At 38.6% G+C, this 13,805-nt stretch overlaps 1 protein-coding gene across 4 annotated transcripts in view; it reads right to left on the bottom strand.

The window, feature by feature from the left end:
• DOK7 (docking protein 7) overlaps positions 1–13,805 on the bottom strand; it is a 64,205-nt gene that overhangs the window by 26,901 nt on the left and 23,499 nt on the right. For all 4 annotated transcript variants that reach the window (XM_030491640.1, XM_030491641.2, XM_030491643.1 and 1 more), the window contains one exon: positions 12,096–12,970. In XM_030491640.1, coding sequence (XP_030347500.1) covers positions 12,096–12,970 — 875 coding nt within the window. The remainder of the gene's footprint in view (positions 1–12,095; positions 12,971–13,805) is intronic.

Below are 13,805 nucleotides of genomic sequence, written 5' to 3'. Positions count from 1 at the left end.
AGGCTTCAATTCCACGTATTCTGGTTTATATTTCATATATTCCAATTTCCAACAGGGGGTAGCATTACACTGCTACAAGAACATTTTATATTTAAAATACACTCAGTTTCCCCACATTTGCTAGTCTGAGCTTCTTTGTACAATAGATCCGCTCATTTCCACTCATTCTGCACCAAGCAAAAACCACTGAAGGCAGAGACTCCAGCAAAACTACCACACCACTGAAAATAAGGCTTGGAAGGGGTCCAAACATGTATGAGTAACCCAGGCTTGATTCTGGCATAGAGATAACAAGCACTGTGGTGTTTTCACCTCATTCTTCTTGCTCAGCATACAGTAGAAACAGGGAGAGGCAAGGTGTGCATAGACTGAATGCAAGACTTCACATGATCCATTTCTTTTCTGTTTTAAAGTTCACAAGACTCACTGTGCCACCACTGAGCACCTCAGTACTGCAGAAACACCTGTGAAATTCGGAGGGCTTCACAAATGGGAAGTGTTTTTCTACATTTTCTTAGAACAGTGCATCCCAGTAGAAACAAGAGTTCTGCTGCAGCATGAGCATTAGCCTATTTCAAGACTTTAGAAGTCAATACAGGAGTGCTGTTTAGCATGAAGCTTGGAGGCACTAAACATAAATGAAAGGGACAATCATTAACAGAGACAGGTATGTACACATGTTGTCAAAGAGATTCAGATAGCCTTGCTCTCCTGATTAGCAAAGGAGCAATTTATGTCAAATTTACACCAGAAGAGACGTGTAAGACAAAAAGCCCAATAATCCATTCATTTCTTGACACTGAGACATTCCTTCTCTGACAAGGAAAGGAATGAGCTTTGACCAATGTGCACGAGAGACATTTTACACTTTTCTATGAAAAATAGTTCTTATGCCACTGTACTGACAAATATACCAACATCACAACTATTCTTGTCAAAAAGTTTCCGATTAACAGAAAATTAATTACACTAGTTATACGAAAGTGCATAAAGTATCCCTGCATTTCTGTTGAAATAACGTATGCTTGAGTAAAGTCAAGTTTTCTGCTTGCAACAAGATTTAAAGTCCAAGTCATCTATTCAGGAAGAAAAAGGATTCTTTCCTGCAAATAGCTTAACTACAGCTACAGTGACAAGCAGTAAATGGAGAATGGCTCAAATGTGAAAATACTTCAGAAGCTGGTAAAGTGAAATCTCAGCTGTTAGAGATAAATTAAACCTATGTCTACAAATTCTTAGAGATGGAGAAAGTTTGTGTTAAGCTGTAATTACAATTTTGAAACATTCATGTAGGGACTGCCCTAAGAAAAGTCTTTCCCTTCTTCTACTTCCCCCAAAGAATGTTGTTCCACAGTGTGAGCTTAGCTTCTGGCTTGCACTAAAAATACACTTGAGCCTGTTTTGTAGCCGATGGAGCTATGCCAATTTACATTAGACTAGCTATTTGATTCCTTCCTTCCAGTCCATTCCACATAAAGACATGAAGAAAAGAATCCTTGTTATAACCTGTGCATCCTGCTCCACACAGAGAGAGAACTAGAGTGGACTAAATTATGAGCCTATGAAGAATAAAAATCAAAGCCTTGCAATATGATCTTCACATTCGTTTTCCTTTTTCAACTTCACATTTACAGCTAAGGTTACTCAACTTCTCCCAGAAAAAAATTATTAACAAGATAATCAATGAGCATAATTAGAAAGAAATGGGTGGAACTAGAAGGACAAATAAGGGAAAGAAAGCTCAAAATAGTAAAATTAAGACAAGTGTTTTCCTTTATCCCCAGCCCATCACTGAAATTATGGTTTGTCAAAGGTAACGAAACTATAATTAAGCTGCACAGCTTAAAGGATACAGATACTTAACTATGCATGGGGGCTGCTCACAGGCTTCTCCTGTATCAGAGAACACTGCTATATATTATTAGGTATAATTATTTCTGCAGTTTTCCAAAGCTTTCTATAGTCGTTATCTCCATAGCACATGTGTTCTATTTGACTTTATGTCTTCAGGAATGAGATGAATTGGCAAAGTTCATCTGGAAACATCTTCCTCGTGCTACGGAGGATTCAAGTATACAGTTGCTAGCCCCGATATAGCCCACTTAGCACTTCTCTGTCCTTGTAATAAACCAGATCTGGAAAAGGCTTGTATTTCCTTAATATTTTCCAGGCTCAAATTTCTTGTACATTCAAAATTGCTTCCAATCAGCATTGAATTAGCAGAGGATTCCACAGAATCCAGACTACTGCAGAGGATGTGGTTAGGGGAGAGGGAACACCGCCAGAGTTCATGCCCCACTGATTCCCAGCTGTTGAAGCAGTCATTTCAGTTGATTGGCAGCTGGCTGCTGCAGTTTATACTGCGAATAGCCCAATATCCTCATGTGACAAGACTCAGGAGCACAAAGTCAACTTTAAAGCCCCTTTTCCATCTACCCTTTGGACTTGTGTGGGATTGAACTGCTCCAGAGAAAGTCTTGAGGACTGCTTTCTTTCACGTACACTGCTTTAGGAAAGGAAACATGGAAATACAGAAAAGATAACATCTAGGAATCAATACAAGCAGACCTTGTATGCGGTAAAGGTGCTTCACTGCAACCTAAAATCTGTATGTAAGACTGATGTTCACTTGCCCCATCCTGGCTGTCGTTTATCACATGGATCATGTTAACAGTTGCTTGTTTTAATCTTAACATTCCCATCCCACCCAAGGACGCTCAGTCTAACTTTTACACACACAGAAATTAGGTGTTGTTACAGACACACTGATGCATCAAACTTCATCAAAAACAGCTTTTGACCTAAAAAAAAAAAATTTAAAAATCATTGCATCAAAATAATTTGCAAATTGGATTTGATGCAACATACCTGTCCATAAGGATTTAAGAAAATAATGCAAGAAAACATAACACAGTTATGGATTTCATTCTTCCTCTGCTGTTGTTACAACTTGGCTTGAATTTCAGCCATATCCTCAAGCATGTTCTTGATATTTTGCTCCTTTTTAAATGCTAAAGAATTGCTCAACCCTAAGGCTAATCCCATGCTTAGAAAGAACAGGTTTTCAACTGCCATGTCATCAGTTGTAGACTTTCTGAATCCACTGAGTGTAAAGGTTTCTGCATTAACAACTTCTTTCCAGTAACTCTGCAGCTATTGAAAGACACCATTCTTCAAGTTCAGCTTCACGCAAAAAAATTCTGTTGAAATAATGTATTCAATGACATTGCTCTGTGATCTTTCATTAAATGGAAAATGGCTTTAAGCTGATTGTTGAGGTTATAAAAATTGGCGACACAATTCCAAGCATTCAAAAAAAAAAAAAAAAAATAATAGTAGAGCAGCTGCTCCATCCTGGCAGGTTGATTTTCTTCCTTTGTACTCCTACTAATGAGATCCTTTTCTGTCCAGAGTTCACATGAAAGGTAAACAACTTTTTGTCTCTCACTGCAGCCTGGAAAACATGTTTACTATAAGCTTTAGCGCTTGGATAGAATTGTCCACATCCAAAGTATTGCAGAAACACCATCCCATCAGATCTGACAACAGCCTTAGGAACTAAACATTATAAAGACACAGATATTATACACCTGGGTAGACAGAGGTAAGCTGGTCAGAGCCACAACAATCAAACCATAACTTAAAATTCCTAGATCAGTCCAAATTTCAAGCTTCTTACCTCTCTTGCTCACCCTGGGATTCCCCTCCTATTTGAAGTGAGACAGCGCCCAAAACACCATCATCTGCACTTTACAGATTCCCACCAGAAGTGTGCAGTGGACAACTAGCTTTATAGCACAGCACGCAGGTTTGTAAAATGCATCTAACACTAAGCCAGGCACAGCAAGAACAGCAAAGTTTAGTACAGATTCTTTCTCTATTTCCTGATGTCCAGAGCAATCAACCCTACTCTTCTACTATGGGACAGATATTGGTATCTGTCTCTCAGATATCAAAGATCCATCTTATTTCCTTTAACTCACATGCAGCCCAATTCTCTTATGAACCAAACATTTTAATTATGCTGATTTCAGTGGCTTTTAAGAGTGCCAGAGGAAAGCCTGCTAAGTCTGTAACAAGGCTTCTGCTGATCTCAGTGGGACATTTTGGTGAGGACTGTACAATTGCATTAGATGTAAATTTGGTGGTCCTGTCTACTATGTGGATGTTTAAAGAATTCCCTTTCTTTTATTTCTAGACAAGTCCCTAGCATTTCGGCAGAAGCTTCATAACTATGCATAGTAAAGTAATACATAAAATCACACAGGAACTTAAAAACAGTTCATCCTGAAAACTGTTTGGCAGGCAATTCTATATCTGAACAGAATATCCACATTTTCTAACTCTTCAGCCCATGGGAAGTATTCTGTTCTGAGCATTACATATTTTTAAGTGATTCATTCCTCAAATTGATTTCAGTGTATTTTTTTGCTATTCAGTGGATTTGTTGCCACACTTGCAGTTTTCTCACTAACAAATGCCAAAACTGCACTACCCATATGAAGATGTTGTTACCATATTATTAAACTTCACTAAGCCAATATTTGGAAAAATTATTTGCTTTTTATGAAGTAATACCACTCAGTATAGGATTGCACAGTTATATCAGAAACAGTAAGAATTTGCCTACATCACAACCTCTACACAATCAATACTTTAAGGATCTAATCTGATTACAAATCCTTATGGGATATTATCAGCCAAACAGAAAGTATTTCCGTAGATATCTTTAAGTAATAAATATATTTGGCATCTTGAATTACCAAAACTAATTCCACTCATATGTCTTGCCATGGGCTGTGGACAAGTTTAAACACTGTTTGTGTAATTGTGTTGGAACTCATTTCATCCTTCTGATTTGCATATTTCCAGTTTTAAGTGGCTCTGTCAAAAAGCGCTGGTGGGAGAGGCTGCATCCCTACTGAGCGCCTATTTTCAATGCTCTCATCTACTCACAGTGAGCTGCTGTCAGCCCTCCAGACATCCCATCCGAATGATTGCTATCCTACTGACACTCGCCAATTCCTTCTGAGCTGCACAATTACTTTGATATCAGTGACTGTTAATCAAAACAGGATGTTTTCAGCATAGTCTTCTTTAGTCCATCACCTTAAAAATATAACGTTGGTAGACATGACAAACATTTTGCAGAAATGCAAGTCAAGGAATTAAGGATTTTTAAAATAGCTTTGTTTATGATATTGCAGAAGGAGTTGAACCACAGGGGAATCAAACCTAGGAATCTTAATCCAGGGCTGGTATTGAAGTTATTTACTTCCTGCTGAGTCCTGCTCAATGTAATTCATGTTTTCCTAATGTCTTTTTGTGGTTTTTTCCTCTCCAGGTGAATTGTACTTTCTCTCTTTTAGAAAATGAAGGTAGAAAGTGTCTGCTAACACTTTATAGGATTCTGTAGAATTTTTCCAGAAGGACATGGATTTCTATATAGAAAAAAGAAGACAAAGACAGAAGGAAAAAAAAAAAAAAAAGCCATTTTTCCATCTTGGCCACGTTTCAAGCAATCTGATGAGTCTCTTTACAACTGGATCAAAAACAAAAGCCCCACAAACCCTTCATTCCAAAGGGAGTAATTTTTTCCAGCTTTTGTTGTCAGATTCCTCTTCCTTCAAAACATTTCTTTATCTCTCTTCAGAAAAGCTGTTGCTTCCAAAGAGGAAGAAGTAGCCATCATTTGCAGTAATAATAAAAGCTATTATCCAGTTTGATTGTATTTAGGGGAGGAAGTAGATTTTCTCATTTGTTCATTCTGATGGGTATAAAAGGTCAATACCATGGCTTATCAATATCTTCACTGGCTCTCTGACAGAAAAGCGATCCAGCAACACTTCTGTTTAGTACAGAAGAATGAATCCTACTGAGCTACATTGTCTACATTTCCTCCTACAGGAAAGATGCTCTCTTCTCTTGACATTATCAATATCACTTCACTTACCAGTGTTTCTGTGGTAGGCACTTTTCCCACTACAGAACATAGGCTGTTCCAGTTAGTGCCTGATCCCAAGAAGTGCCGAGAGCTTAATTCTTGTTATTCTGAATCCAAATTAGAATCCTTTATTCTTAGCACAAATGCTGTGGGGATTCTTTCATGGAGAGTATCATCAATATTATTTTTTAACGTAAGAGGAAAGGCAGCCTTCTGCAAGGCCAAAAGCAAGTCAGACCTGCACAGTTCTCGTATGGTTGGCATGTCTTGTATTTTACTGTGATGTCTCAAAGTCATGCCCATTAAAAATTACCTCCTCCATGCAAAGCTTTGGAAGAGCCAGATCAGTTATATGAGCCCTTACCAGCAACACCAAAGTAAAAGGAAGCTGGGTCTCGTCTTGATTGCTTGGGAGTGAAGCCTATTGCCAAGAAGCATTATAACACTGTGCAAAATAACAGTGATAAACTGAGAGGAAAACAAGATCTTCCTTCCCCTGTGAACTTCCAATAAGCAACACCTCAACACAGTGCATGAGCAGACCCAACAGCACCTTAGTAAGAGGATGGAAGTTAATTCTGTGATAAACTTAGGACCATGGCCAAAACTACAACAAGGAAGACAAAACAAACCAAGCTCTAAGACTGACACTACACCCACCTGATTTATGCCCCTTTCCTCAGCAAGTTTCAGCTGGAGAGATTACTGGTGCTCCACTTTTTGATTTTCACAGTGCTGTGCACTTTTGTCAGGACAACCAGCTCCAGAAATTGCTGCATTTCATTGTCAAGGACAGCAATGATCCTGGATTTTTTTTTATTTCAGAAAAATCTTGTGGGGAAATTGGTGTTTCTAAAGATGCCTTTGAGGCTGTGAAAAACCAAAAAAATAACACTACTTTATTGTAAAAATTTCAGAGCCTTTTACAGTAACTGTAATGCAAGATAAATGCCAGATTGCCAAATCATTTTCCAGTGCAGTCACCTCATTTAGTGGTGATACTGCTATGGAAGATGCACCTCGCTGCAGGTTAATGTATCACAGTCAGGACTTAAAGAAAAGCAATTGTAATTCAATCTTAAAAGAAGAGAGCACAAATTCAAGTTTCCTAATTCATACCAAAAGCCAGCAATACTCAGAATCAATGATCAAAGCATACAAGCGCCTCACAAACTCACTCAGGTCAATAATACTGACAACTGACTTCTAGATTCCTCTGAGGCACAAACCGTTCCTCTTACAGTTTTAACAGCGTGTGTGTTACCTAACTGCCCAGAGCTCTGAGGTTAGAGCAGAAAAACAAGTAGAAACAATGCTGCAGAAGATGACAAAAGCATCCTCTCAACTAAGGATTTAGACAGCCTGTAGCTTTTTTGAAGGTGGGAGGAAACATAAAATGTTACAGCATCACACAGCAATACTGTAAAAAAAAAAAAAAAGTCTTTGAGATGTAAAAGGTGTGTAATTATGATAATCGTGTTCCTATACTTTCAGAGAGAGCAGGGAAATAAACACACTACAAGATAAACACAGGCGGCTTTCAGTCTCATGGGGAAAGAAGTAATGGCTCAACAGAAAAAAGATAGCTACATTAAAGTTGTATATGGCAATACATCATGGGGGTTTTAGTATCTATTTTAATACTGTATTAGAAAAGTACCTGATTAAAAGCTAAAAAACCCCCAGCATTCCCAGTTACATGGATGTGACAATGTAGTTTGCAGCTTTTATTTCTTGAATCTCACTACACAAGTTTACACCTTACAGGCTTTTTCCTTTACCGCTTTCAAAAGCAGCCTCTACAATGAAAGGAGACACACCAGCAAATCCAGGGTTAAGGTTTTTGTACAGGATTTGGAAGACCAAGGCTGTATTCCCAATCCAGTTACAACCTCTTCATGACCCTGGTTAAATCCGTCTAGGCAAGACCACAAAGCAGACCTCATTGGAAGATGTTATTTAGAGTTCAACCCCCTTCTTTGCCTGAGGGCACACCAGCCTTGCTCTCTAACGCTTAGTCTCTACCTGGTCTATAATGCACAATGGAAACACAGATATTCATAGTAGGTCCAGGCCTGCCCCGAGACTCTGCACTCACAAAAGGCAGCATGTGATTACTAAGGCCTGCAATGACATGGTGCTGCCTGATTAAATATATTGAGTAAATTTCTTGCTCAAGGATCACAGGCCAGACAGACACTGTGCCGGTCTCTAAAGTTGTAATGCAAAATAAAGCAGTTTCTACAGAACAGACTGAAAGAGGTAAATTCCTATCAGCTAAAGAAAGCAATTCCCTACTTAAACAGAGATCTGTATCACCCCAAGGCAGGTACCAGATTTCCCTATACTGTGTAGGGAAGGGTTCTTAGCCACCCAGTGCTGTGGTTCCTGCTACCTGTCAAAACCCTAAGCTCTTTTGGGCATCTTGATTATAGCATTTCTGTATTTCCTCTTACACAGACACGCTGGGAGGTTCAAAGTCTGAGGCATGCAGTTACTGTGGTAGCAGAAACTATACGAATACTTCACAGGGGATTTGTGTAGACCAGCTCCTAATTTGGGACCATTGTCTCCAAGGAGGTTTTGGCATTTTTAAATCACTAACTAAAGTGGGTGGCTGAATACAAACACAAGATTGATGATAACAGCCACACACAAACTGACTTTCGTTTCTCCTCTATCATGGCAAATTAACTATGAAAGCAATAATCAAGACTGTATTTCTACATACATAAGAACTCCCACTGACATAAATATGAGTTTAGGTGAGCTAGACATACACAAAAGTCATTCCTATTAATAGGCACATTTTGAGCTGTCAACAGTGATTTGAGTATAACACTAAGTAGTGTGAAGAGACAGCCATAATCATTCCATATTAATTCTAATTGCAAAAAGATGAAGGTCAGGGGACAAAAAGCAAAGCAAAACTAAAAGCAGTACTTGTCAGATGGAAAAGGACAAAACCAGTTGGAAAATAATTTTATTTTTCAGACTTCTAAGAAAATTTACAAACAATGGTGGTGTAAAAAAAGCACCCTATAAAAAAGGTTGACAGAATTTCTCAAACTATAGCATCAAATGAAGTTACAGAGCAACAAGCGTACAGTTAAATTCTATTCATCAAAATAGTATTAGCTAAGTAGTTGAAAATGTAATGTCTAATAATAAATCTCTACAGCTTACTCAGAATTCCCATAACAATCCAACATTCTGAGTTTAAAATATACTTACAAAACACAATGAATTCACCTCTGCAATCATCTATAGCACTGAAATTGCCTAGGCAAAAATTACAATAGCAAGGGCACACCTTGTTTAGTTAGTAAAGAAGGACATCTTGAGCACACTACAATAACATACACCAGAAAGCAAAACACCCTGCATGCTTGCTGAGGAATCCCTGAAGCCTAATGTGAAATACAATATAGAAATAATAGAAACAATATTTAGTGACTTTTTCATGCTGGTTCTATTTCTCATCCAGAGTGAAACCGAAAGGCTTCCTTGCCTTGTTTTCTGTTTGAACCTTGGCACTTTCCCAGGGTATGTTCTCCCTATGTTCATCCTCACCCTTTTTATTAGTGGAACAGGTGGTTCTTAACCAAGTCAACCCCAGTCATGAACACCACTATGCCTTCCACATATGCAAGTCTTCATCCTGCAACCTGCCTCCAACTTTTCACATGTTGAACTCCAACACACACAGACAATGTGCCCAAATCTAACCTTAATTTGCCAAAGTTTACATACAGGGCAGAAAACAAACCTATGTTTATATCCTTTATTACTGCCACAGACTTTGCTCTACTCAGGTCACTCACTTTATATAGGAGGCATTTAAAAACCATCTACACAATTTGATTAACAGCTTAGCTTGAAACTGTAAAGGAACTCCAAACACTGGCACACTAAAGCCTTTTGAACATGAATTTGAATAAATGTAAAAAACTGAAGCCTTCATTAATCCATAAATCCTCCTGGCCCTAACTGCATCTTAAACGTATTTCTCAGAGTACAAGGAATAATAATTATTTTTTAGTCACAGTGTATGGATTTGTGCTTTCACTGTATTCATCATGAGAAGAGCCAAAGACCATGTCCATTAAATACCATTAAAATAACTCTTCTTGACAATGAAGAGTCCAGGACAATGTATCAAAAGGTTATTTTTTCTTTCAAAAGTAAAAACAAACCCATGAATCATTCTATTTAATGAGACTTCTTTCCCAACTGCTTACAAATGTGTAGGGGGAAAAAAAGAAAAGAAGATAAGAAGCATATGTGCATATCATGCTAAAAACCAAGAACTAGTAAGAGGGTTGTACTAAATTTTTTTAAATATTGGCAATTCCTGAAATTCTTGCCAACCAATACTACTAGGGTAACTAGAAACACCATGAAATGTGACAGCACTATACAATGAAAGATCAGGGTGTGTATGTTGTTAGGGTCAACAGTCAGTTAAAGAACTGACATAATTTAGCCTTCAATGGCTTTGAAGATACACAATGGAATACTCACTTTCAGCTTCCTGTCTGCCACAGGTATCAGGGTAAACTTTGATAAAGTCATGTCTAAACTGACAATTCAGATCACCCAGAAACATTTAGACTATGTGAGTTAACTGTACCTTAACTAATTCTTTCCTTGCTGCCTATAACGAAGCCATCTTGGAGCTTCCTAATCTCAGAGCTGAGCCCTTCCAGGAATCAGTCTTGCGCATTTTTCCCAACTTCTTTCTAATTAAAGGCAGAAAAGGCAGGAAGCCATCAATAGATACACTGCTGTGCACCCCACTGCCTGCACTGCACAGAGAGGAGAAGTGAGAAGCTGAATTAGGCTTGAGGGCTAGTGAGGGACTTTGGTGCAGATGGCTGGCAAGGATGGCCTTGGAAAAAACCTAATAATCCTAATGATCAGTGTAGGAAAACTAAGCCTGTCACACAAACACATGAAGGCAGTCAATGATGTAAATGCATGAAACACCTCATGAGAAGAAAATAATTACTCTAATTGATAAGCTTTTTTTTTCATAACTTTCTATACACTCAAGCCCTTTTCATTGATTTATGTAATCTCACATGCTCAACTAAGATGTATGCACTTCAACGGCAGTATTTAATTCCTCAACCAAAAGTCTCTCTTGCTGAATCTCTATTTCACACATTCTCTAATTTGAGCACTCCCTCTAACCTTCCCAGCCTTTCAACAGCCCACCAACACAAGCAGCTTTGCTGCCTTCTAGTTTAGCAAACACATTCAGAAAAAAAGTCTTCTCCAGATAAAAACAGACACACTTTTTCCATGCAATGAATAATTAATGTATGATTACTGCCATAAAAAGCCAAGAATTTAGCAAGGTTCAAGAAGAATTTATGAGAATATCAAAGTCATAGTAACAGATACTGGCAAATGCGTTTAGAAAGGCGTATGAATGTCAGTACTTTAGGGTTTAAGTCTTTATGTGACTGGTGTTCAGAAATAATATTTCCTGCAAATACTATACTTGTAGTAGGCCACTAATGAGTTTTTGTATTCTCCTCTAAAGTATCTGTCATTGTTCAGTTATAATACTGGATTAGTTGATCTGCTATGGATCGCCATGTTGACTTGACAATCTTCTCTTTCCCCAGAGAGAAGCTTTGCTAATCTGGCTTTTCATGCAAGACATGCTTAAAATACAATGATAAAGAAAACAAAAACATCAATAAAAATATGCACTGTGGTCACCTTAAGAAAGAGCAGCACATACTATCTGACCTTCCTTCTTTTGAAATACCAGAAGCAAGGCAGATCAATGTTCTTCATGCTAGATTACTATTATATGACAAATCCAACCCTCTCAGTGCCTGTAAAGCTTCTATCTCTGTCATTATAAGCCACTCTCATAAACGCAAAGCCAAAACTGACCAGTTTAAAAGTAATGATTGATGGCCTATATGGTTTGGTGTTTTCTTGATCAGGCAGAGATTTTGAGGAAACCGTATGGCTAAGCCTCTCAACTTAAGCATAAACAACACAAAAGTTATTAACTGTTCAAATTATAAAGGAAACAATAGTACTTATAACCTATAACTTAAGTCATTTTAAATTAATCATGCTATATTAAGAAAGGCTCATTAGCATCTGCTCAGTGTTAGGTATTTACCTTCAGTCCACCACAGATTGGACAAGCTGAAAAAAGAGCTCTTGTCATCCCGAGATGGGGGCTACATGTGTCACAGGGGTCAGCTGAGGGCCCACCAGGAGGTGACAACTCACTACTTTTGGAGTCTGACACCTGTCCTTGTGGTTTTGTGTCTGACCACCTCGAGACAAAATCCACATAGGTCTCATCACTTGAGTCCTTGCTGCTTTCTGCCAGTAAGGATGAAGGCCTCCTTCTGTCCTGGCTGTGCTCAGGTACCCTCCCTGCTTCCAAGTGTGGTGGCAGCAGTTTTGGGTCACTAGCACCTTGAGGCAACAGAGCCTGGTCCTTGGATAGCGTGGAATCCGCGCTTTTCGGTTGCACATCTTTAGAAGCTGCCTGTAACACACTCCTGGGTATATCATAAATATGTCTGAGAGAGCTGGGAACCTGATACTCTGACCCTGCACCTCTTTGGGGCTCACTGTGAGGACAAGTACATAAACTCTGATCCGAAGGAAAGTTCAATGGCAAGCTTAGCAATGATCCAAACTCATCACCATGGCAAATGTCCAAGCTCCCAGCATAGGAGGAGAAGCTTCCAGAATAAGAAGAGTGACTACCAGTAGCTATCCCACTGTCAGAAGAACTCTGGCGACCTATTTCCTGTAGCTGTCTGGATCGGAGGGGCTTTGGAGGTGGTTTAGTGGTGCCACGTGCTCCTTCTAGAAGTGTCTTTTCTTCCCCAAGATGAATGCCCTTTGCAGCTGCGAGTCCATGACTCTCTTGAGAGGTGCTGGCTGAAGACTGTTCAGGCCAAATTGTCAACCTGCTCCCAACACTAACATCTGAGTGGCTGGTATCTGAAGATGAGCTTGAAAGACTTCTCTCGTCTCCTAGAAAAACAGAAAACACATCAGTCTCAGTTTAAAACACAATCGACAGACTGACGCATGGCAAGCATGCACAAACAGAAAGGACCCTGATATTCCATCTGCTTTTTGTAAGGGGAACTTCTGTCAGAAAGCCACAATTCCTGCACTAATTCCTATCCCCAAAGGAAAAATGAAAATAGTATGTAACCTTGCCATAACCCTACCAGATTGTGGAACATAATGCATTCAGGGCTAAATTTTTAGAGTTTAGGCACCAAGTTCTCCCCTTTTAAACCCTATTTTGCTTCCGTACAATTAATTGGTTTTATTTTAGATACTCCTATCTTAAATCACAGGGAACAGTCACAAAGTCCCATGCTCAGAATAGCTGAGCATGTTCTGAAGAAAACCTTGTTACTGTAATGCAAATCCATATAAGACATTTTCATGTTTATATTTGAGCTGTATCAACCAATTTATTATCTTATTTGTACTTTATTTTCTCTATTTAAATCTTATCTGAATGACATCAAAGTGAATGTTAGAGACTACAAAAATGAAATCAAACTTAAGACTGTCCTGTTCTCTCCTCTGAGCTCTCCTACACTGTACTTATCCATAATATCCATACCAAAACATAACTATACATCACTGTAATGAACAAAAATGAGAACACTACTATTATTATTTTTTTTTTTTTACATACAAAAGGATGGCCCATGAGTCATTTGTGCATATATTGCAAGGGTTTGCTTTTTTTTTCTCACTGATATTTGCAAGGAGGATACTTCTACAGGTAACTGTTGCTATCCAAGACAGACTATGAAAGAAAAATGTTAAACATCAGCATGAAAGG

This window comes from Strigops habroptila, chromosome 7, assembly GCF_004027225.2.
Source record: "Strigops habroptila isolate Jane chromosome 7, bStrHab1.2.pri, whole genome shotgun sequence".
NCBI classification, from domain to species: domain Eukaryota; kingdom Metazoa; phylum Chordata; class Aves; order Psittaciformes; family Psittacidae; genus Strigops; species Strigops habroptila.
This window is presented reverse-complemented; position numbering and strand designations above follow the sequence as displayed.